The sequence below is a fragment of the Dendrobates tinctorius genome, unplaced genomic scaffold (genome assembly GCF_039654945.1).
Source record: "Dendrobates tinctorius isolate UK_male_01 unplaced genomic scaffold, ASM3965494v1 ptg000046l, whole genome shotgun sequence".
In the NCBI taxonomy this organism is placed as follows: domain Eukaryota; kingdom Metazoa; phylum Chordata; class Amphibia; order Anura; family Dendrobatidae; genus Dendrobates; species Dendrobates tinctorius.
Window position 1 is genome coordinate 59,527,591 of NW_027361714.1, and position 26,580 is coordinate 59,554,170.

The 26,580-nt window shown below is 42.8% G+C and overlaps 2 protein-coding genes across 4 annotated transcripts in view; one reads left to right on the forward strand and one right to left on the reverse strand.

Moving 5' to 3' along the window:
- Positions 1–26,580, forward strand: part of CEP85L (centrosomal protein 85 like) — a 161,243-nt gene that overhangs the window by 52,704 nt on the left and 81,959 nt on the right. For both annotated transcript variants that reach the window (XM_073575933.1, XM_073575932.1), the window contains exon 3: positions 2,639–3,384. In XM_073575933.1, coding sequence (XP_073432034.1) covers positions 2,639–3,384 — 746 coding nt within the window. The remainder of the gene's footprint in view (positions 1–2,638; positions 3,385–26,580) is intronic.
- PLN (phospholamban) lies at positions 13,086–23,586 on the reverse strand. Of its 2 annotated transcripts, none has more exons than XR_012232305.1 (2): positions 23,445–23,586; positions 13,086–13,786 (listed from the first exon to the last, which is right to left on the reverse strand). XR_012232305.1 is itself a non-coding variant. In XM_073575934.1 (2 exons), exon 2 carries the CDS (start codon positions 20,162–20,164, stop codon positions 20,009–20,011), a length of 156 nt encoding a protein of 51 aa, XP_073432035.1. In that variant the 5' UTR covers positions 20,165–20,289; positions 23,445–23,586; the 3' UTR covers positions 19,541–20,008. The 2 variants fall into 2 exon arrangements, 1 of the variants encoding a protein (XP_073432035.1); XM_073575934.1 differs by lacking the exon at positions 13,086–13,786 and adding an exon at positions 19,541–20,289.

A 26,580-nucleotide genomic window follows, 5' to 3' on the forward strand; every position in this document is an offset into this window, starting at 1 on the left:
GAGAGCCACTGGCAGGTTTACAGTATCTCTGCAGGTATTGAAATGGAACAGGCTGGATCCTTCACGCCACCATATACATTAGATGATCCGGTTTGGCTGACTCTTTTCTAATCTGTATTGTGGTCGTTAGGGTCCCCAGATATTATCCCGAATCCCACTGCTGGAAATTATAGTGAGTAGCTAAGAATTTTACAGCGATAGTTCATCTTTTCTGCAGCGCCACCACAGGGTAGATGAGGCATTACACAAAGCCCCTACCTGCAATTGGTTCTCCCATAACCTAGTCTGCTTGTGACTAATAGCTAAGTATGCAAAATGAAGTACACCCTCTATTAGTTTGATTAAAGAACATGGCTGACCCTCCTGTCCATGCATTATTTGTGTTACTGCTGCTTGTCCTCATTCACTTCAGTGCAGTTGATCTGTAAGGTCTATGAATGTGACCGTAAGACTGCCATTAGCAGGCTGATTAGCGGCTTAGTCTCCTGTAATCCTGTAAGGCGCTGCTGAGGACTGCTTATTTTAGGAGCTGAGTAGTGAGGGGCGAGCGTGCGCGGATAAGGTGTTAGCAGAGCATGCTCGAGTGCTAACAGAGTATCTTTGGCGTGCTCGAATCCTATGTTCGAGTCCTTGCAGCTGCATGTCCCATGGCTGTTAGACAGCAGGACACATGCAGGGAGTGCCTAACCAACAAGACGCAAGACATCTATATGTACAGTGGGGAAAAAAAGTATTTAGTCAGTCAGCAATAGTGCAAGTTCCACCACTTAAAAAGATGAGAGGCATCTGTAATTTACATCATAGGTAGACCTCAACTATGGGAGACAAACTGAGAAAAAAAAAATCCAGAAAATCACATTGTCTGTTTTTTTTTCATTTTATTTGCATATTATGGTGGAAAATAAGTATTTGGTCAGAAACAAGCAATCAAGATTTCTGGCTCTCACAGACCTGTAACTTCTTCTTTAAGAGTCTCCTCTTTCCTCCACTCATTACCTGTAGTAATGGCACCTGTTTAAACTTGTTATCAGTATAAAAAGACACCTGTGCACACCCTCAAACAGTCTGACTCCAAACTCCACTATGGTGAAGACCAAAGAGCTGTCAAAGGACACCAGAAACAAAATTGTAGCCCTGCACCAGGCTGGGAAGACTGAATCTGCAATAGCCAACCAGCTTGGAGTGAAGAAATCAACTGTGGGAGCAATAATTAGAAAATGGAAGACATACAAGACCACTGATAATCTCCCTCGATCTGGTGCTCCACGCAAAATCCCACCCCGTGGGGTCAGAATGATCACAAGAACGGTGAGCAAAAATCCCAGAACCACGCGGGGGGACCTAGTGAATGAACTGCAGAGAGCTGGGACCAATGTAACAAGGCCTACCATAAGTAACACACTACGCCACCATGGACTCAGATCCTGCAGTGCCAGACGTGTCCCACTGCTTAAGCCTGTACATGTTCAGGCCCGTCTGAAGTTTGCTAGAGAGCATTTGGATGATCCAGAGGAGTTTTGGGAGAATGTCCTATGGTCTGATGAAACCAAACTGGAACGGTTTGGTAGAAACACAACTTGTCGTGTTTGGAGGAAAAAGAATACTGAGTTGCATCCATCAAACACCATACCTACTGTAAAGCATGGTGGTGGAAACATCATGCTTTGGGGCTGTTTCTCTGCAAAGGGGCCAGGACGACTGATCCGGGTACATGAAAGAATGAATGGGGCCACGTATCGTGAGATTTTGAGTGCAAACCTCCTTCCATCAGCAAGGGCATTGAAGATGAAACGTGGCTGGGTCTTTCAACATGACAATGATCCAAAGCACACCGCCAGGGCAACGAAGGAGTGGCTTCGTAAGAAGCATTTCAAGGTCCTGGAGTGGCCTAGCCAGTCTCCAGCTCTCAACCCTATAGAAAACCTTTGGAGGGAGTTGAAAGTCCGTGTTGCCAAGCGAAAAGCCAAAAACATCACTGCTCTAGAGGAGATCTGCATGGAGGAATGGGCCAACATACCAACAACAGTGTGTGGCAACCTTGTGAAGACTTACAGAAAACGTTTGACCTCTGTCATTGCCAACAAAGGATATATCACAAAGTATTGAGATGAAATTTTGTTTCTGACCAAATACTTATTTTTCACCATAATATGCAAATAAAATGAAAAAAAAAACAGACAATGTGATTTTCTGGATTTTTTTTTTCTCAGTTTGTCTCCCATAGTTGAGGTCTACCTATGATGTAAATTACAGATGCCTCTCATCTTTTTAAGTGGTGGAACTTGCACTATTGCTGGCTGACTAAATACTTTTTTTTCCCCACTGTATATATGTGTCCATTGGTGGCCAACAGTCTGTGGCTTGGACCGCATTAGTAATGTAATGATTACATTAATTGCACCACTTATGTTAAGTTAATGACACTATAGAAATGTAGTAGTGTATAAATAATCTATACCTAATAAAATGTAAATAATATTGTCTTTAGAGGGGAAGCTAATTTATCTTCATACTAGTGTGTCTGCTTTTCATTGGGGTGAAACTTAAACCGTTGTAAAATAATGCGGTGTTTTCGCCTTTGACCTTAGTACAATTTTGTGTTACTCCAGTTGATTTCTTTGTTCTTTTTCCTCCTTAGATCATTCGACTTCCAGTGGTACATCCACATTTAAGCCAGTGAACCCACTGGTGTGTCTTCCCGCTGCCCATGACATGCCCTCTACGGCCAGGACGTCATTGCCCAGACACCGAGAGGACAAGCTGGACCCTTCCTGTTGGGATAGCGGCTATGCTTTGCCTGGGGGAGGTAGGACCTATGGCCATGCTGACACTCCGCTTGACATGAAGGACTCCAGGCCCATGAAGAAGTGGTCATCTCTTTCTAAATTGAGCACACCGGATGCTTTTGTTCAGGATAGCCGGGTGGACAAGCCTGGGTCAGGCCATAGCCTTGAGCGCATGGGTCGGGAGAGTTCTCTGCGCCAGCAGTCCTGCGCCTATAGGCCAGCATGTCTGCACTTTAGCATGGAAGCTCTTAAACTGGACGATAAGGAGGCAGATAAGAAGGATTTTATGGACATAGACCTCAAGTATAAATATGACAGCTGCAGCGGGAGTGACTTTACGAAATCTGCTCCACAAAGTAGGAGGCATACCTTGGATATGACCTACAGTGCCTTACCGGAAAGTAAGCCTTCTGCTAGTGACTCATATGTGCAGAAACACAGCTATTTTGGGTACCAGGCTGGAGCCCCCCTTCAGTCTTCCCTAAGAACTCAAATGTGGCTTTCAGATCAGCTCCATGCGAATTCTCAAGACAGGAGAACTCCCGAGGAATCGTGTTTGTCCGCTTGGAATCCATTAGAACATCTCCACCAGGACGAGGTACTGGAGACATAAGTGTGATTGTGCTGCCACCTTGTGGTCAATCCTTATTATTACAAGTGTAATTTTACCCTTCTTGTGTTGACAAGGAAACTGAAATCTGATTCTAGCAGAATGTTATTCCTTAGTTTGGCAGTATACGCGAATTGTAGAAATTTCTCAGCCTTTCTGTAATACACAATTCTCATGTTGTAAGCCACCGTTAACGGATTGGATAGCCGAGATCCTTGTGAACGGACAGTCAGTGGCGGAAAGAAACCATTTTATTCATCAATCATTTGATTAGCGTTGTATGGAAACTCTTAGTGCCTTCACTAGAAGCATTTCCTGTCTCATATGCCTAAGGTAGGGTCCACACGTGATGTGAACAGAACCGCCGGCTGCGGCAACAGTGATGGATGTAACTCTTGGTTTTAGCTAACTGAGACCGCCCTGGCGTGGTACGTGCAGTATTGGGGTCCACTCTAAGGCCTCTTTCACACATCAGTTTTTCGCCGTCAGGCGAGATCCGGCTTTTTTTTGTAAAACCAGAGCCGGCAAAATGCAATGCCGGATCCCGTTTTTCCCCATTGACTTGCATTGGCGCCGGATGGCATTGCGTTTCATCCGTTTTTTGCAGGATCCGGCTACTTGTCTCATTCCGGCGTCTGGAAAAAACGGCTACTGTAACGTTTTTTTGTCTCCGGCGAAAAAGCCGGAAGCGCCAGATCCGACGCCACAATGAAAGTCTATGGGCGCCATATCCAGAAAAAGACGGATTCAGCCTCCGCATGCTCAGATCCAATTGGCCAGCCCCCAGGAAACAGATATAACCTGCTAGACGGATCCGGCAGAAAAACGGATCCGTTTCTACAGTTCTCCAAAATTTATGCCGGATCCGTTTTTCCTAAAAATAGCCGGATCCTGCCTGACGGCAAAAAACTGATGTTTGAAAGTAGCCTAAGGGCTCAGTATGGCGGCACACAGGGTACTATGGGCAGTCCTTCTGTGGGGTGTCATTGCATTCTCTACCAAACAGCACATGATAAAATATGTCACTTGCTTTCTTTGCCCTACAGACCTTTATATAAATGCTTGAGTATGCCCATAGTAGATTAGGAGCTGTATTTTAGTGCTGTACAAACCTGATCCTTCATCTGCAGCCCTTGCCCCCTTTTTTTCAGCATTCCACCTCTGCCATGTTTGTTTTACTCCTAGTTTTGGCTTGCAAATACTGATGCATTAAACTGACCAAGTACTGCCATGGGAAGCGGACCTTAGGCTGGAGTTACACACCTTTTTCTTTTTTTTTTTTTTTCGTGTGGGATTTTTAACAACCTTTTTGTTTTTTCCAAATCTCAACGGGCAGATGATACGTTAAAAAGGGGCCTTTAGTCGCTGCCATTTGGGGTGTTGTTTGTTTTTCTTTTCTTTTTTTTCAAAACGTGCCTGCTCTGGGTATGGAGTTTTTTCCCCATTTTCCCTGACATTGGAAAAATGCTTGAAAAAATGTACAATATATGACAACATAAAAAAAAGCCACCAAAAATGGTTGAAGAAAACAATATAAACAAAATGCTCTAAAAAATTGGGGCGGGCAAATATTTTTCCTAAGGGGCCACACGAGAGACCGTGGTGGTTGTGGAAGGCCGAACCAATAAGCTGAAATTCTGCTCAATAGTAATATTAGCATGCAATTAATATAAATAATTATAACTTAATATTGAGCAGAATTAAGTATGCTGACATCCCCCTATATACCGTATGAGACCGCACACAGCTCCCATATATACCGTATGAGCCTGCACACAGCCCCCTATATACCGTATGAGACCGCACACAGCCCCCTATATACCGTATGAGACCGCACACAGCTCCCATATATACCGTATGAGACCGCACACAGCCCCCTATATACCTATGAGGCCACACACAGCCCCCTATATACCGTATGAGACCGCACACAGCTCTCATATATACCGTATGAGCCTGCACACAGCCCCCTATATACCTATGAGGCCACACACAGCCCACTATACCGTATGAGCCCACACACAGCCTCTCTATATACCGTATGAGCCCACACATAGCTTCTCTATATACAATATGAGCCCACACATAGCCTCTCTATATACAATATGAGCCCACACATAGCCTCTCTATATACAATATGAGCCCACACATAGCCTCTCTATATACAATATGAGCCCACACATAGCCTCTCTATATACAATATGAGCCCACACATAGCCTCTCTATATACAATATGAGCCCACACATAGCCTCTCTATATACAATGAGCCCACACATAGCCTCTCTATATACAATGAGCCCACACATAGCCTCTCTATATACAATATGAGCCCACACATAGCCTCTCTATATAGAATATGAGCCCACACATAGCCTCTCTATATAGAATATGAACCCACACATAGCCTCTCTATATAGAATATGAACCCACACATAGCCTCTCTATATACAATATAAGCCCACACATAGCCTCTCTATATACAATATGAGCCCACACATAGCCTCTCTATATACAATATGAGCCCACACATAGCCTCTCTATATACAATATGAGCCCACACATAGCCTCTCTATACAATATGAGCCCACACATAGCCTCTCTATATATAATATGAACCCACACATGGGCTCTCTATATATAATATGAACCCACACATAGCCTCTCTATATATAATATGAACCCACACATAGCCTCTCTATATATATGAGCCCACACATAGCCTCTCTATATACAATGAGCCCACACATAGCCTCTCTATATACAATATGAGCCCACACATAGCCTCTCTATATACAATGAGTCCACACATAGCCTCTCTATATACAATATGAGCCCACACATAGCCTCTCTATATACAATGAGCCCACACATAGCCTCTCTATATACAATGAGCTCATACATAGCCTCTCTATATACAATATGAGCCCACACATAGCCTCTCTATATACAATGAGTCCACACATAGCCTCTCTATATACAATGAGTCCACACATAGCCTCTCTATATACAATGAGTCCACACATAGCCTCTCTATATACAATGAGTCCACACATAGCCTCTCTATATACAATGAGTCCACACATAGCCTCTCTATATACAATGAGTCCACACATAGCCTCTCTATATACAATGAGTCCACACATAGCCTCTCTATATACAATGAGTCCACACATAGCCTCTCTATATACAATGAGTCCACACAGCCTCTCTATATACAATGAGCCCACACATAGCCTCTCTATATACAATATGAGCCCACACATAGCCTCTCTATATACAATATGAGCCCACACATAGCCTCTCTATATACAATATGAGCCCACACATAGCCTCTCTATATACAATATGAGCCCACACATAGCCTCTCTATATACAATATGAGCCCACACATAGCCTCTCTATATACAATGAGTCCACACATAGCCTCTCTATATACAATGAGTCCACACATAGCCTCTCTATATACAATGAGTCCACACATAGCCTCTCTATATACAATGAGTCCACACATAGCCTCTCTATATGCAATGAGTCCACACATAGCCTCTCTATATGCAATGAGTCCACACATAGCCTCTCTCTACAATATGAGCCCACACATAGCCTCTCTATATATAATATGAGCCCACACATAGCCTCTCTATATACAATGAGTCCACACATAGCCTCTCTATATACAATGAGTCCACACATAGCCTCTCTATATACAATGAGTCCACACATAGCCTCTCTATATGCAATGAGTCCACACATAGCCTCTCTCTACAATATGAGCCCACACATAGCCTCTCTATATATAATATGAGCCCACACATAGCCTCTCTATATACAATGAGCCCACACATAGCCTCTCTATATACAATGAGTCCACACATAGCCTCTCTATATACAATGAGTCCACACAGCCTCTCTATATACAATGAGCCCACACATAGCCTCTCTATATACAATATGAGCCCACACATAGCCTCTCTATATACAATATGAGCCCACACATAGCCTCTCTATATACAATGAGCCCACACATAGCCTCTCTATATACAATATGAGCCCACACATAGCCTCTCTATATACAATATGAGCCCACACATAGCCTCTCTATATACAATATGAGCCCACACATAGCCTCTCTATATACAATATGAGCCCACACATAGCCTCTCTATATACAATATGAGCCCACACATAGCCTCTCTATATACAATATGAGCCCACACATAGCCTCTCTATATATGCAATGAGCCCACACACAGCCTCCTATTTACAGTATGAGCACCAGACAGCCTACTACAGTCAGTATGAGCCCCCACATAGCCTCTCTATATACATTGTGAGCCCCACATTTCCTTTTTTTTTCACTCCAGTGAACAGTGAAGGAACCACTATAATTTTTAAATGGTTATATGTTGCAAAAAGCTTTCTCATTGACTTGAATTATAAATTGCACAACATCTTCAGAGGGAAAAAGCCAGAAGAATGGGACATGTCTCTTTTTGTTTAGAAACCTGAAATTGTTAATAAGACTTCTAAAAGTCTGACCATGTGCACAGTGAGCTGTTCATTCTTGTGAGTTTTCAGGCTGCTTCTGCAGGGGAGTCCTCCTGATGAATGCCTTTCGCTCACACATACCCTAAGGGTCGCTGTTTGGTCAGATGTAGAGCTGTAGGTGACAGACTAGTTCTCTGAATGACCTTGGTTTTGGCTGTTGTGCGGTGTCAGATTGTAGGGGAGCCTTTTGTCGTGGTCTCCGGATGGCGCTGTCTGATTTCGAGATGAAGGCTGGTGTACGCAGAAATGTTTTTCCCATATTCTCCTTCCAGAAATATTTTCGTACTGCTGCGCTGTGGACGTGATTAATGTAATAGGATTACCATGTAAATAGCAGAGATTGTTAAACTGTAATCTTTTATACAATTCCCGTCTTATGGGAGCCCAGTTTACAGCGGGCAGAGTAAACCAGTGTCACTGGGGTGACATTAATGGGTTAAACATTGGCAGAGAGCAGATTTCTGGTTACATTGATGACATTATACTCTAGTAGAGCTTCTGGGAACCCAGAACAGGGTCCACTCGTTTCCCGATTATCAACCTGCCTAAATAGGCCGATGGTCACCTGAAGAACCAGCAGAACACTACTTCTGTGAGTGAATGATTAATGGGCTTGTCCACTACTCGGACAACATCTACTCTGTCCCTATTTTTGCCCCTTGTAAAATAATAGCACCTATACTCCCCTCCGCTGCTGCCTCCATTCCAGCGGTGTTGGCACTGACTCTCCCAGTGATCACTCAGCAACGAAGGAGCTGCAGCTCTCACTTCCTCCGTATACATGCGATTTGTACAAAGGAGGGGAGAGTGACGCCAGTGCTGATTGGCCGCAGGGGTCATGTGACAAAGTGACGTGATCCCCAGGAGAGCCAGTGCCGGTACTGCCGGAACGGTGTCTGCATTGGAGAGGAGTATATTAGTGTTACATGGAGGAAACCTAGTGATTGAGATGGTATTGTTTGAGTAGTTGCTTGCTTGATGTGCTGACGCTATGTTCTCATCAATCGTTAAGTGTGCATGAAATTGCTATCTGTCTAAACAGGCTGTTGAATAGCCGGCCATGTTCTTACATGTCGCTGATTGGTGGTCATTCACCAGCTGATATCAGGCAGTCTAAATGTAAACCACCGCCAATCGGCTGCATAATCTGTTACGCTTAAAGCTTAAGCCATACAGGGGACTTGGCCTGGAGTACAGGTTTCAGTTTATTAGGTTTTCTGAAAAAGCGTCTAATTTATATGTACATGTGGGCTCCGGAGCCTGATTGGCGGTGCCTCTCGGTTAGCATGCTGATCACATAGTAGTGGGCGGCCAATGTGAGCGAGATGGAAGCGCAGCCACCTTGACACTTGTGTGTGCTGACTGCGCTCCTGCATTGCCGGTGTGGTCAGGTAATCACGGCAGGACTCTGGGCAATTAAGTCTAGTCATTATGTCAGCCAAGCTAAGGTGACATGCGCCGCATGAGGGGATGGATTGGTGCGCTGAGACCTGGGTCACGGCAAGGGGGCTCCAAGGAGCTCTGGTTTACATATGAAATAAAGAAGGGAGATCTATCCTGCAGGTATGTGTTTCACGGGCGCATCACTTTAGGGGAGGTAAGGCTCACTTTATTGTCTTGTTTGTACAGGCTTACCTGTATCTCCATTGCCTACAGAACAATCTAGATTGTTCTATGCTTGCAGAATATGCTTGTTCTCTGCAGCACATGGTTCTCTTTCACAGGATGATAACAGTGAAATTATCAGCACGCTAAATGGTCATTTCACCCGACAACTAAACATTTTGCTCATTGGTTGGCGGATCGGCAGCCTGTTGATTCTGAATGATTATCAGGAACAAGCATTCCTTGCCGGCGTGCCGATATCCTGCATTGAAAGTACACAAGAATGACATGTTGACTTTATACCATATAATGTAAAGAAAGCCTGCTATTAGCTATAGTTTAGCTTTCTGCTTGGTTGTAGGGCGTTCATATTACTAGGGCGCCTCTCTTATTCTTATCAGTGAGACTTGGTGGCCATGCACATTAGTATTATGTTGGCGAAGAAGAAGAATGATTGGGCATGCTGAAATAAAGAAGACCAATCGTTTTGTTTTTAGGCAATAAGCTGCTGCCAGGGATGTGTGCCAGCAGCTCGCACCTCTCTTCTTATCGAGCACACTATGCCAATCCTTCATGTTGGTGGCAGTCAGGAGGTCTACTGCCTTTACAGCCAGCTGTTGCCTAAGGTATATGGCCAGAATAACCTTTTCTCGGTTCATTGGGGGACACAAGAACCATGGCCCCTGCTAACATTTTTTATTTCTTGGTCGCTTCATTGGGGGACACACGAACCATGACACTCAGGAACCATGGTTTCTGCGCACCCCAATGAAGGCTACAAGAAATATATTTTGTGGTGAGTACCAAAAATCTTTATATTTTTCCACAACCTCACTTTTCCAATAACAGCCCCTCCGATGCCAGTGGGTGAAACTACTAACAATCCTTAGCATCTACAAAACATGCTTTCATTGTCAGATTTGGTGAAAATTGGGTAGTAAAATTGCTAAATGACAATGGATCCAATAGTGATCTGCTCTCACTCTGACGCGCCGTCCTCCCTTGGCATAACTAGTAAGAAGAAGTTACAATATTAGTGCTGGTTATGTTTACTTACAGTCAGTGGGATCAGAAGTCCAGGACCCCAATATGGCTGGGTTCTTCCATAGATGAATCTCCCCCCAATCACGTGAACGGTTACCTCTTCCTCCCTTGGCATGTTCGCACACAATGTATAATGGGAAACCAATGATAAACCCGTCCTATCCTATGTAAGATTATGTGGAGAAGATTTGCTGCAGATTTTTTTTTTTTTGGTTTTGCTTCTGATCTGTAGCAAAATTCATATGTTGTGGGGGAAAGAAAGTTGCTGTAGACATTTGACCTGCATTGTGAATTGGGAATCTGCAACATGTCAATTTAGGCTATGTTCACCTTGCGTTTTTGCTGTTATTTTTTTTTCTGCAGGTAAAACCTGCCAAAAGCTGCTACAAAAAAAAAGATGGTTTTGCTGCTTTTTGTTGTTGCATTATTTGCAGTGTTTTTGCTGCCTTTTTGTTGTCTATTTTGCATGCTGATAAAATTTTGTGTCTCCCCCCCCCCCCCACAAAAAAAAAAAAAAAAAAATCAAGATGCAACGTCCTTAAGGTTTTTGCACCAAAAATGCAGCAAAACCTGATGCCTGCGGTTTTTCATGCGTTTTGCGCTTACTCATCGTTTCCTATGGGTGAAAAACTACTGCATGAGATCTCTGAAATCTCATAGGCTTTGTTGGTACTGTAAAATGCAGCTTAACATTTGCTTACAAAATGCAGCAAAAACACAACGTGTGAACGTAGCCTTGTATTAAATTTTGTAATAAATGGAGTGACGTGCGTAAAATCCGCGCCAACATGCCATTCACAGAAAATCCACAACAACTCCCCAACATGTGAGCATAGCCTAATGGTACATTCACACTAGTTCTGATGCTCTGTATTTGAGAAAACCATTTGGCTGTCTGCGTAATGGTTAGATGGATGTATGTGAGGATGTAGATTGCTTAAAGGGAATCTGTCACCCCTTTTTTCGAATATGAGCTGTCGGCACCGATATCAGGGGCTTATCTACAGCATTCTGTAATACTGTAGATAAGGCCCCCCCCCAATGTAACCTAAAAGATAAGAAAAAGGAGTTAGATTATACTCAACGGGGGGCGGTCCGGTCTTGGGGTACCGTTACACCTAGCGACTCACCGGCGATCCCGACCAGCGATATGACGCGGTCAGGATCGCTGGTGAATCGCTGGATGGTCGCTAGTGAGCTGCCACTCAGGCAGATCTCACCAGCGACATCGCTGGGGACGGGGGTTGCTACTTACCTGTCACACCAGGCGATCCTGCGTCCTCCTGCCCAGCTCCACGCGTCGCTCGTCGTCACAGCAGGGAGCGCCGCAGGAAGTGGACGACGAAGAATGATCCAGGAGCTTCTCGCGCGATCAGCGATAACCAGCGGGGGAGCCAGTCGGAGGTAAGTATCACATGCAACGATATCGCTAGCAATATTGCTGCAACGTCACAAAATCGGTGACTTTACAGCGATATTGCTAGCGATATCGCAGTGTGTAACGGGGGCTTAAGTCCGATGCGGTCCGGCGCCTCTCTTCTTCTAACGGTGACGTCTTCTTCTTTGCTGCCTGTCGTGGCTCCGGTGAAGGTGCACTGCTCTGCCCTGTTGAGGGCAGAGCAGAGTCCTGTAGTGCTCAGGTGCCGGGAGAGGTCCGGCGCCTGCGCACTGCAGTATTCTGCTCTGCCCTCAACAGGGCAGAGCAGTGCGCCTGCGCCACGACAGGCAACAAAGAAGAAGATGTCACGGTTAGAAGGGAGGCGCCGGACCGCAACACCAATTGGACCAAGACCGGAACGCCCCCCCCGGTGAGTATAATATAACTCCTTTTTCTTATCTTTCAGGTTACATTGGGGGCTTATCTACAGCATTCTGTAATGCTGTAGATAAGCCCCTGATGTCGGTGCCGACAGCTCATATTCGAAAAAAGGGTTGACAGATTCCCTTTTGGCTATGTGCACACGTATGCAGAAAATTTCTGCATAAAAATCGGACTCCTTCCCAGAAAACGCGCACTTTTTTCCGTGCGTTTTTTGCGCATTTTTTCCGTGAGTCCCCAGACACATAGAAAATAGCTAGAAATGCGGAATTTTCCGTGAAATTAATGAGCATGCTGCGTTTTTTACGTCGAAGCGTTTTTTTCGTGGAAAAAAAACCGCATCAATATGCACAAAAAGTGAAAAATGCATTAAAATGAATGGGAAGCTTCTTTTAAGCGTTTTTTGGGCTGATTTTTTTGGTAAATCCGCGGGAAAAACGCGAAAAAAAAACCGCTGTGTGTGAACACAGCCTTAAACTTCCGTCTGCTGATACTAATGAACGCATCAATATGCACAAAAAGTGCAAAATGCATTAAAATGAATAAGAAGCTTCTTTTAAGTGTTTTTTGAGCAGATTTTTTTGGTTAAAAACGCAGGAAAAATGCGAAAAAAGCCGCTGTGTGGGAACACAGCCTTAAACTTCCATCTGCTGATACTAATAAACATCAGAATACTCTTTGGCTTTTATTAATTTATGGATTTTATCCCTCTTGTTATAGAAGTGAATTCAGAAGAAAAAAAGGACTATACAAAAGTGCAAGTAGTAGATGTGGGTGCTTCCTGGCATGCCTTAGTACTAGTGCCCTCTAACCTGTGAAGGAATAGCTAAGGTTATTACAGTAAATTATACGTTCTGCTTTCTGGAGACGACTCAAGGATGACAAATATATGCAAGCAGTTCTTTCCAGGATTCACTTCTCTATGAACTGGGATATGTAGATGGAATAGGTAAAGGTTGTTGAGACCAATCCAGTCCAACGTCCGGACAGACGATCCAGCATGGTGTCCGTCATGCCGGTGGTATGGTCACGTATGATGTTGTGTAATAGAGGAGCTCTGGTAGTTGGTTGAATGTGTACAAAGACCCATTGTCCTCTCTGTTGTCAGCAATGAGGAACCGTCTGAGGAAATGTCCTTCTAACTTGTACTTTAAGTCCCAGATGGTATATACCCTCTTTGATGCCATCGAGTGGTCATGATGCGGTATTCAAACTCCGGATCTCACAGTAGTTTTACCAGAATAAACAGAAGGAGAAGAACCATGATGATCAACACAAAATTGAGCATGAGGTTGAGGCCTCTGTTGTTGGCGAGATCCATGGTGGTCAGCCTCCGCAGTGAGTGTGCCTCCGGCTTTCTAGGTTTTCTTTCTCTAGGAAGAAAGTACATTTTATATATTTTCTGCTTAATGAGTTTCTGGGTCAAGAGACAGCTATCCTATATCTAAGTCCTTTCTTTCTCAACTCCATTTCACCGTGAACGTACTTGATGGCCCCTTAGAACTTCCCAAAATGAATAGTCTGTTAGTTCACAGTATACTGATGAGTTTGGTCAATAATAACTTCTACACATCCCCCATGTCCTGTCATTGAATGGCTTGTTGGAAATGTTACCTTCTAACCATATGTGACATTTCATAGAGTTGGCATGTGTCCTGTGATGACCGGTGAGTGTTTCCAATTATAACCCTTTGTGTTATGGTGTTTGTGGTATTGTTTATGTAGTTTTGGTGGGAGGAAATGGCCGTCAGACTCCTCTGGGACAACTTTTTATTGGAAAATTAGTTACCGTATGTAGGATTCATTCTTTTCATGAGCATTTATTGGCCCTCAGAATACTGTGTATGTGCAGTACCATTTACAGTAGCGCATATGAGAGTCGTCACATGGCATTAATGATGCTCCCATAAAGTGGAATAGTGTAATAATTTTTCAAACTGCTGATTATCTGTGGTTTAAAGCTCATCTGTTGTGCGTGCAGTCCGTTCATTGGTACAGAGAAGACGCTGAACGGGATGATATATAGGTTTGTTGGAAAAGATTCAGTGTAACTTGTAGTTTAGTCATTGAAATCCCTTGTATGTACAGGAGTCCAGTGGGCGGTCCTAATCCATGCCTGACCACTGTCTCTACATGCACAGTCATACACTGTCAATCACTAAATAAGACCGCCCACTGGACTCCTAGCTCTCTCACTCCAGGGATTTAATTGAATTAAAGGCAAGATTTACTGAAACGTTTCCCATATAAAAAAAAATATAGTGTGTGTATGTATGTGTATATGTATGTATGTGTGTGTATATGTATGTGTGTGTGTGTGTGTATATATATATATATATATATGTATGTATCAATCTGATCAGCTCCTCCTGCTCTAGAACATCCTGCCTGCAGATCAGACGCTATTTTCTATATGGACAGGTACCCTTTCAAAGGTGGCCATCCACATTTAAGGTTGTTCTGCCTGCTGAAAAGTTGTCTGGCAGCAACAAGTTGTCCAAGGATGAACAATGGTTAGTGGTTTATGGGTGCTAAGACTCCCCCACAGATTGCCTGTCTTGATTAGAGTGGTGGTCCATATGCACGATTGCTCTGCTCAACCTCTATGGGACTGCTAGTGCTAGCTGGGTACTGTAAATAGAGCCAGCTTTGAATACATGCGAGCGTGCTCAGATAAGGTGTTATCTGAGCATGCTCTGATTCTACCAGAATGTCTTCAGCCTCACGGCTGTTTGACAGCCACTACACATGCAGGGATTGCCGCGGGGACTCAACATATTTTTCAAGCACGAAGAAGACATTCTGGTAGCATCAGAGCATGCTCAGATAACACCTTATCTGAGCACGTTTGCTTATTACTATTTACAACCAACACACAGTTCGAATAGGGGAAAGAAGCCCCTCATTCTGGCAATCAGTTGTATTACTGGCGATGTACTACTAATTTTACTGTAAGTACAAAACTTTGTAGCAGGATTTCAAGGAAAAGTTGCTTTTTCCTTTTTTGCTTCCCCTTGATTTTTTGGATGCCGTTCATCAATGTGTTACCATGGTTCTTGAATAATATTTTGTAGGGTTGAACTTTTAAACTGGGAACATTTTTCATTCTCTTCATCATTTTAAGAATCCCAGCTAATGGTAAGACTGATTTGTGTACAGAGAAACGTAAGCCATTTGTCTCGCCTGATAAATGCACTTTAAAGGTATGTTCCCATGGTCAGTAAATGCTGCGGGTTGGACCCGCAGCGGCCAGATGTTACAGCGTAGTGGAGGGGATTTCATGAAATCCATTCTCCACTATGCGTCCTGAGACACCTCCGGCTTCCCTGTGAAGTCGCACATGCGGCACGTCTTTCCTGACCGCAGCATGTCTATTTATCTTGCGGAGACGCTCAGTCTCGCAGTGTAAATTACTCATTCACTATTATTAGATGCGGTATAACCCATTATCTTCTTAGTCACATGCGTATTAAGTGCGGGAATGTGTACTAATTTAAATAATGTTATTATCTTGTGCCACAGCCGGAAGTTAAGGCCCAGTGCAGTTCTCGTGATGAGCTGAGCTGATCGCGAGATCTGCCGTGCACGTGACTGCAGGGGATGGGGTTATCTCCGGTCATCAGCTTCAAGCTGTCTGGATGTCAGGCTGGATGATGGCATAATGCCACCGTTCAGTCAAAAGCATCCAGATGTAGCAGAGCTGGACTCCTTGTGAGACAGTATGTATATCTTCTCGGTGGACAGGTATGGTATATTGTTGCTTTTTTATTTAATTTCTCTTACAGGAAATCAAGGGCGTCAGTGGAAATAGGCGATGCAGTAAGTATGGTTTACTTAATATCTATTAATGGAGTCTGTGTCATTATTTAAATTAAAATTCTTTATTTTGGCTATATCTTTATTTACCATGTACCTATAGAATTAGTAATGGATAGGTGTCTTATTGAGGCCTCTCCGTTACTAATCCGTATGCTTGATGTCACCAGACAATAGAAAGGTGACATAAACCCCACAAATATTACCCCACTTGCCACCGCTACAAGGCAAGTCAGAAGAACCGGGTAAAGTGCCACAATTGGCGCATCTTTGGATGTACCAATTGTGGGTCAGCTGCGGGCTGCTATTTTTATTCTGGTGAGGGCCAAAATCCATGGGCCTCGCCAGCCGGAGAATACGAAGATGCAGCTGTCTGCTTTTTCCTTGACTGGTTAACAAAAATAGGGGGATCCCACGCTATTTTTTTTGGAGGGGATCCCTCTGTTTTTGCTAACCATCCAAGGTAAGCAGACTGCTGCGGCCTGCTATTATCAGGCTGGTAAGGTTCATGGATAGGTTCCTTACCAACTTGAAATACAAGTCCCAGTAGTCTGCTTTACGCTGGCTGGTTAACAAATATAGGGGGACCCGACGCTATTTTTTTAAAAAAATTATTATTAAAAAGGAGGGGGCTTCTCTCTGTGCTTTTCTTCGCTTCCTGTGTCATGTACGTCCGGCTGTGTCACAAGATTTACCTTTGTTTAAATTAGTACATCCACAGCGTCCAGATGTTACAGCATATTGGATGGGATTTCAAGAAATCCCATGCCCACTATGCGTTGCATGGCTGCTCCCGGCGGAGATTCACGTGTGGCGCATCTTTCCAGACCGCAGGGAGACGTTCAGTCTCTGCAAGATAAATATCCCCAGTACAATGTATTGGACGTAGTGATTCAACACGGTTCAATGAACACATTGGGATTCACCTGCGTTCAAAAAATTCTAACCACAGCATAGTATATGCCGTATGTAAAATAGGGGGCAGGTAGCTGAGGGATCAATGACCTGTCATAAGCTCATACAGATGAACATCTAATCAGAGCCCCACAGGCCGCCCCATATCATTAACTGAAAACTGAGAATAAAGATTATACCACAACCACAAGACGGATTTCATCACCAGGTATCCTATATTAATCAGCATAACGGCGCTGACCTGACACTGTCTGTAGGTTACTGTGCACAATCCTGCTGACAGGTTCCCGCTAATAAAATAAATAGCAATGTAGCTTTTTACCCTAAATTTTAATTATCACTGCTAGTCTTTCTAAACCGAACCTTCATTAAGGTCCGTTTATCCTGCCCTTATCCTGCTTTATTCACATGGACGTGGAGCTTTGATTTCTGGTGTTTGTGGATCTGTTCATTTTCATTATTGCAGGGGATGTGCTGCAGACAACTACACCCTTTTTACCTACATAAAATGCAATTAAGAGCCAAGGGTGAGCATGTTTGCCCAGGGCATTGATTGGGAACATACTTTCAGTTGATCACCGTGTTTACGAGCCTTTAAAATGTTTTACCCTGCAAGTGTTCCAATGCTCATTTAGGTTGCGGGTGGCCAACATGCACAAATTAACTGCGTGCTTGCCACTTACTATAATATGTCCAAGATAAGTCATCCAAGATGGCCATTGATGCTGGTGGGAATTTGGCACCACAATAAGGTCCATTTGGATTCATGAATAGAAAAAAGTTGATTCAGCTCACCCTTATATTGGTGTCCACACCGCACATGAATGGTTTTGTCCGAGCAAGGAAGCGTCTCTGCTTGACGTTGACTACTTGTAGAAAAAAGGTGTCCAGCTCAGGAAATAAAATCCAAAATCTTTATTGAAACAAAATAAAAAATAAGCTGCTTGATAACCAGTATATACTGAAGGAAGGAATGTCCTGAACGACTGGACGCGTTTCGAACACATGTAGTGCTCTTAGTCCTCAGTTTCCACTACACATGTTCGAAACGCGTCCTGTCGTTCAGGACATTCCTTCCTTCAGTATATACTGGTTATCAAGCAGCTTATTTTTTAATTTGTTTCAATAAAGATTTTGGATTTTATTTCCTGAGCTGGATACCTTCTTTTTTCTACAACCATTTGGATTCATGACAAACTGGAGACTTGTTTGACTCCATGGCGCTCCATCCATTCACATAACCAGAAGAAGTATGCTCCACATCAGTGACTACTATACAAGGTCATATGCCTTACATATTTCTGTAGGCATCTAATGCAGGACGGCCCAACTAGCCCTGGTCAGTGAAAATAAAGATCAGAGGGATTGGATTCTTACCTGTTCCATCCTTTTCTTCCCCACAAGGTGAAATTTCCCAGAGTTGTCTGGTGTCCTCTACCTACTTGAATGAACGTTCCTACATGGCCAATTCACAGATGACTATCGTGTATGTCTAACTATGGGCCCATTTAGATGAGCCAATAATCATGGGTAACCAGTGTTGGAAGCCTATAAATGCTTATTCCAGAATATCTGCTCTCCCGACTAGGCTTGTAAACTGCTGATCAGTCTTGCTCGGCAGGGGCAATAATTTTTAAGTTGACTTAAAAATTGTTATTGGCAACCCATCAACCCAAGTATACAGGAGGTGTTACCGAGAACAGTGATACTCTATGGAAACAGACTTATTGTATTGATGATTGTTCTGTGGAAGCATGACCGTAAATTTCCTCTGAACCCACGGCCCTTTAACTGCCGCTATCAGCTGTATCTAAGTGGGCTTGTAGAAATCAGAAGTCAAGAGTCATAGGTACGTGTGAAGTGATCTGTATTGGGTAAATGTCTCCTGGTACTTGTGGACTGGAGAGGAGCCTCCACTTATGGAAAGTCCCATAATTGGCACTTTCTTGTCATTTGACCATGTGTAAAATGTAGGCAAACCCCTAATCTCTTCCAGTAAAGATACATACATAAGACAGGAGTAACTCACTAGAAAGAAAAAACAATGTAACCCTTTCACTAAAGATGAATTACACTGGACGATCGTCATGAATAAGTGCTCCAAGGAACCCTTGTTTCTTGATAATCATGCAGTCTAAAAAGGCTGACGATCACCTGACGAATGAGCGAAACACTGGTTCATTGGTTAAAATGATCTTTTGGTTAGATCAAAAGATCATCGTTCTCGGCAGCATGTTGTTGTCTTGTGTACATGGGACCTGCACTGCTGAGAACAGTGGCAATTTCTGTCTAGGGCGACTTTTACCACTTCCCATGCCTTCCGCTCCCTGGCAGCTCATCGATATGCGCCCTGAACAAGCCAATACTGATCGGTCAGTGCACATGTGATGCCGGGTCCGCCGGTGTAAACAGGCTATTAAATGACTGCCCACTAGCAACCATTAGCACCGCGCAAAATAGTTAAAGGAGTGGATTTTGGTGTGTGGATCTCCCACTGTATCAGCTCAAAGGACAAGATGCAGACACTAGGTTCCTGAGAAATTAGTTACAAGAAGTCGTAAGTCAGATGTCGCATTATGTTGTGTGATCATACTTTTATTTAGGTGATATCACTCCATGGGGACACACTACAAATCCACACACCTATATTAGACCACATTATAGGCGGCAATGAAAATGCTACGGTAGGTTTATTGCGCAATAACATAAATGTCAATTTACAAGTGAAAAGAAATGACACACTGCATACAAAGCCAAGAACTGGTGCATGGTGGTAAATTTTACATCACATCTTTATAGTGGTGCTTGGGGGGGTGGGGGGCAGTATAGTCTTTCTGTTGGGGTATCTACAGCAGTGGAGAATCTCAGAGGAGCATCACAATGATACAGATGAGAAGAAGACAGATGAGAATCAGAGAAAAATTCACAAAGAGTTCCTGGAGGTTTCGGCGGGTCTGCGGGGTGACCTCAATGTTTGAGGCTTTCCTCATGGCAGATCTTATGTGCTGGACTTTATCCATGGCTAGAGAAGGACAGAGAGGTGCAGGTGATGGGTTATAGAAGTGCAGAAAGAGAGAGCGAGTGCTTCCCGTACACAGAGTGTAAGGAGGACCTTAGTCTTCTGACTGGAGATCCAAAGGTGAAGCTGAGTGAGCAGGAGAGTGAAAATTAGAAAACTCACAGTGACAGTGAATCATGCAATTAATACATGCCATTCCCAACTGAAAGACACATCTAACCATTTCCTTGCATTAATACTTCTCTATCCAATGACCGTGTAGAACTCCAGTTTGTCTGGATGGATGGTGGTGGCACAGTTAGCGTTTCTCCTATACTCCATAAACTAGCATTAATAATGTTAGTGTATACAAATAACCTATTCAACTAGAAATAGGACTATAGTGTCACCTACTGGATATAGCATTCCTAAAAGTCAATATTGACCCTTTAACAGGCCTTACATGACTGGATTGTAAGTCCCACCACAAACACTTGATTTGCAGACACGTTTTTCAGGGTTTTGGCTCTCATCAGATCTGATTTGGTTGCGTGTGAGACCTCTGACAAAAGGTCTAAGGGATATGGTTTGTCCTTATGCAGCGTGCCGAGTTGACCTAAGGAAACTTATAGGTAAGCAAACAGTGATCTGTAAAGCATGCAAATCAAAGCCCTAAATGTGGCCACTGAAGAGAGAGGTTCCTGGCTTTGTCTTACAGACACGACATATTTTACATTCTCGTCTGCTGCTTCCTTAGGCCAGACATAAAGGTTTATCCCAGTTATGTAGTGTTGAGCACTCATCTTGTGAATTTTCCTGAATGTTCTCGGCATTACATGTGAAGTATAGTGTAGTCTCTAGTCCATATTAGGCTACGAAACACATGCCATCAGTCTGGGCACTGTGATATTTCAGCTTTCTGCTGGATTCTCAGACAGAGACACAAACCAGAAGCATATATAGACTTACTGGTTCACATACATGTCTCCACGTTCACCTTGCAACACGAGCAGACCAAGATGGAGACTGATAGTGGACATATTTTCAGTGGGGTCTTGATTATAGCTATAGGATGTTTATTATTTTTACCTTTTTGAGAAATCTCTTATATATTATGAGGACATGCAACGTTTGCCATTAAAGATTTCCTCTCTGAATATTATGGTGATACATGCCACACAGAAGATCTGGTATCTAGTTACCTAAGTCTACGTAGACCAGGTGGCTAGTCTCAGGTCTCCTATTATATTTTCGCTAATCCCATGGTTCTGAGTTGTGTGCTTGTGCCCTCTAAACCCACATGAGCATGTTAGGGATAATAAGGGATTTTGAGAAGGTCACGAGTGGGGAAAATACGATGCTTAAAAATACTTAGGTCCTTTGTTCTGATGAGCCTTGGCGGCACTCCTGCTGTTATTCCTGGTAAACGTTGGATTATTGCATTAGCTGGTAATTCTAGCAGCTGCCCTTGAAGTTCTATGCTGCACAGTATCTCTAGGTCTGTAATGGACGGTCCCTTAGACATAGGTAAAGAGACTCTTGCTGTTTCCAAGAGGTGTATACAAGCAGTTTACTGTAGGACACTAGGTCTTGGTGGCATTCCTTCAATTTCCTCTATACCAGGGAAGGAAAGCTCGGAGGAAGCGGCTGATGTGTCGTGTGCATTTGACCAATACGACCTCTACACCCTGATGGGGTAACGCCACCAAATCCGCCTTATCACTGACGGGTCAAGCACTGAACCAGAATCTCTGATATTGGGTAATGGTGGAGGACAAGTATCTGATCCCTCAGCTTCTTGTAGTTATATAGCTGTTCTACCCTGTGCACTGTAAGAAGCTTCACCATGGTGACTTCATTTATTATATAAATCACTATGAAGATGCCTCTATAACAATGAATAGAATACCATCAACAATTCATAAATCACAATGTCAACCCTGGAGAAGTGAAAAAACCGGGCTATAGACCAATGGTATTATAAAAAGATATATTTTTATTTATCAAAAACATTAAAATGTATATGTGGCAAGAGAGATGTACATATCAAAAAAGGGGCGGAGGGACGCCCGGGGGACTCTACATCAACCACATGGTACGATTGCTTCATTCCACATGAATATTTATTATTGCTCCGTGATTAATGCTGTACCGCCAGTCCTTGTGTGCATATGCTGTCATTTGGGGCACATATTTCTAGCTATGCAGTAATTTATATCGCCATTATAGGATGTGATTGCCATTCAGACAGCATCCACATAGTTTTTGCCACAGTTTAGGCACTCGTATATAGCGGGTATTTTTGTATGTTATAACAATGACATTCTTTGGAGTGATTAGTTTACATCCCCACATGGGAATCTTTTATAAAATACACCATATATAGCGGTATTGCATTCCATTCATGTAGGTGTTTTTATAAGACACGGTTTTTGAAGTGGTATTTATTTACAACTTTGTTGAAATGTCAATATCCTTGTTGTTGATGGTTGTGAGAAACCTCATGGGTGATTTATATCCCTTTTTTGATATGTACATCTCTCTTGCCACATATACATTTTAATGTTTTTGATAAATAAAAATATATCTTTTTATAATACCATTGGTCTATAGCCCGTTTTTTTCACTTCTCCAGGGTTGACATTGTTATTCATGTATTATATGTAGAGGTATATCCTCCATACATACCATAGCTGTACATTACCCGACATTGATACATACATACATTATGGCTTATGTAGAGTTCAATTTGTGCTGCTGCCAGTGAGTGGAAATATTCCTACTACACTGAGAGGAGGGAAAACTACACTTATACACTGTGACAAGCACTTTTTCTGGATATCCTCCTAATTGTGGTTAGGAAGAAGCAGAAAAGCCTTTTTAGTACACATTAGCTGAATTATAATCCGGCTCGTACGGGCCGTTCCTCCCTATGAAAGGGAACTCTGCTTATTTCCTCTTGGATATGAAATGACAACTTCATGGAATTTTTCATCTCCAGGGAATTGACTAGTTGCAGTTCCTTTCTTATGGAGGAATTTTCCACCAAGCTGCCATATATTTTTCTGTGTCATATCATATTTAGGATTTTTTTTTTCTAATATGTTCTTTTCAGAATTTGGGTTGTGTCAAAATATTCATTACCAGTACATAAAAGGCAGTATGCACAATATGCCAAGTACTCAGCAGGTTCCTGGGCTAGACTATGACTAGAACAGAGAAAATGGTATTTAGATACATTGGCTATTATCAGACTGCTCCATTGCTTATAGAGGAGATGACCCGTCTCCTGTTTACCTTACCTTATTGTTTGGTGGCCGTGGAGAAGGTCTAGGTCAGTGTGCCTTGGGCTACAGCAAAGTCTTCATCCCACCCTTCCTGGAGTTGTGTGGCACCCTCTGAAGTTTGTCACTCAGTTTATGGGAACAATTGAGGAGGTGTGGAAGGAAGGGAGAGGGGACTGGCTATATAAAACAGATCTTTCGGAGGCCGGGCTATTGACATCACTGTGGAATGCTGCCTTTTGGATGTGTAGCAATTCGAAGCATTGTAGCAGTGAAGCCTCCTATTGATACTGTAGTTCTCAGGACTGAATATACAACTATATACAAGTGTATGTGTGTGTGTATATATATATATATATAATTTTATATATTTGTGTGTGTATATGTATGCGTGTGCGCTCGTCTCAGGACCATGTATATGTGTGCATGCTTGGGACCGTATGTTTGTGTGTATATGTATGTATGTATGTATGTATGCGATCTCTCCAAGCAGATGTTGCCTTTGGCCATATATAAACCCAGAACCCAGCATAGTAACAGTGGAAACTAGAAAGCATATGTCCCTCCCCCTGGATTTGCCTAGAAAATCATCTAACCTAAATATATTCACCTAATGATATTTTGCATGTATGGGGCAGTACTGCAGGGAAGGTTTCCCTGTAGTACTGCCCCATACATGCAAAATATTATCAGGTGAATATATGACTCCCCCCGCCCCCCATAACGGTACATCCACCTTGGTGGAATACCGTTCCCTGGTGTAACATCCATGATCAATTATAGCACCAGCATTATGAATGACATTTTCTGAAATCTCATCCACATACTGCAGAAATTGGCCAGACGTGTACATTTTTTATATTGATGTGGATTTCACTATAGATTCTAGCTGTAAGAATGGTACAGTGCCTTGCATAAGTATTCGGCCCCCTGGAACTTTTCAACCTTTTCCCACATATCATGCTTCAAACATAAAGATACCAAATGTAAATTTTTGGTGAAGAATCAACAACAAGTGGGACACAATTGTGAAGTTGAACGAAATGTATTGGTTATTTTAAATTTTTGTGGAAATTCAAAAACTGAAAAGTGGAGTTTGCTATTTCGACCCCTTTAATATAATACTTTGTTGCGCCACCTTTTGCTGCGATTACAGCTGCAAGTCGCTTGGGGTATGTCTCTGTCAGTTTTGTACATCGAGAGACTGAAATTCTTGCCCATTCATCCTTGGCAAACAGCTCGAGCTCCGTGAGGTTTGATGGAGATCGTTTGAGAACAGCAGTTTTCAGCTCTTTCCACAGATTCTCGATTGGATTCAGGTCTGGACTTTGACTTGGCCATTCTAACACCTGGATACGTTTATTTTTGAACCAGTCCATTGTAGATTTTGCTTTGTTTGGCATCATTGTCTTGTTGGAAGACAAATCTCTGTCCCAGTCTTGGGTCTTTTGCCGACTCCAACAGGTTTTCTTTAAGAATGGTCCTGTATTTGGCTCCATCCATCTTCCCATCAATTTTAACCATCTTCCCTATCCCTGCTGAAGAAAAGCAGGCCCAAACCATGATGCTGCCACCACCATGTTTGACAGTGGGGATGGTGTGTTCAGGGTGATGAGCTGTGTTGCCTTTACGCCAAACATATTATTTGGCATTGTTGCCAAAAAGTTCGATTTTGGTTCCATCTGACCAGAGCATCTTCTTCCACATGTTTGCTGTGTCTCCCAGGTGGCTTGTTGCAAATTTTAAACAACACTTTTTATGGATATCTTTGAGAAATGGCTTTCTTCTTGCCAATCTTCCATAAAGGCCAGATTTGTGCAGTGTATGACTGATTGTTGTCCTATGGACAGACTATCCCACCTCAGCTGTAGATTTCTGCAGTTCATCTAGAGTGATCATGGGCCTCTTGGCTGCATCTCTGATCAGTCTTCTCCTTGTTTGAGATGAATGTTTAGAGGGACAGCCGGGTCTTGGTAGATTTGCAGTGGTATGATACTCCTTCAATTTCAATATAAACACTTGCACAGTGCTCCTTGGGATGTTAATAGTTTTGGAAATCATTTTGTATCCAAATCCAGCTTTAAACTTCTCCACAACAGTATCACGGACCTGCCTGTTGTGTTCCTTGGTATTAATGATGCTCTCTGTGCATCAAACAGAACCCTGAGACTATCACAGAGCAGGTGCATTTATACGGAGACTTGATTACACACAGGTGGATTATATTTATCATCATTAGTCATTTAGGACAACATTGGATCATTCAGAGATCCACAATAAACTTCTGGAGCGAGTTTGCTGCACTGAAAGTAAAGGGGCCGAATAATATTGCACGCCCCACTTTTCAGTTTTTGAATTTCCACAAAAATTTAAAATAACCAATAAATTTTGTTCAACTTCACAATTGTGTTCCACTTGTTCTTGATTCTTCACCAAAAATGTACATTTGGTATCTTTATGTTAACAGCATGATATGTGGGAAAAGGTTGAAAAGTTCCAAGGGGCCGAATACTTTCGCAAGGCACTGTATTGTGTTCTGATCAGTATCCACGCTGTGGTTATAGTGATAACGGATAGTGTTTTTTCATGTTGCGGTATGATGGTCCATTCCCCAGGGCACTGGTCACATTCTGGATGGATACCCAACACTTATTCTAATGTGTAGCTTTTTTTTTCTCCTTTCTTTAGTCTTGCAGAACCAGATTTACATTGGAGTCTCCATTAAAGATTTGTGTAGGTTTTCCAGCTATATTACAGTGGGAAACGTAATGTCAGCTGAAGGTTCCCTTTTCATACCTTTCCTAAAAAGGAAAATTCATTAATACCACTACATTAAACAAAAACTTCTGAGACTGCTCATTCCGGCCGGATGGCTGCCATTAGTTCTGAGTTACCCTAGCAGGCTCATAGGATTATGTGTTGGGTGTACTTGTCAGACTTTTCAGATTTTTTTTTTTTTTTTTTAAATCCGATTAATTTTTATTCAACATTTTCAGAAACAAAAAAAGATTAATAATAAGATACAAACGTAGCAATCAAAATCGTAACCCATCGTAACCCCGTTTCTCAATACGTTTCATCAAGGAGATATCCAAGAGTCCTTTATTGTATCAGCGATGGTCTTTCGGATGCCATTCTGGTTTTCGCCTTTCCC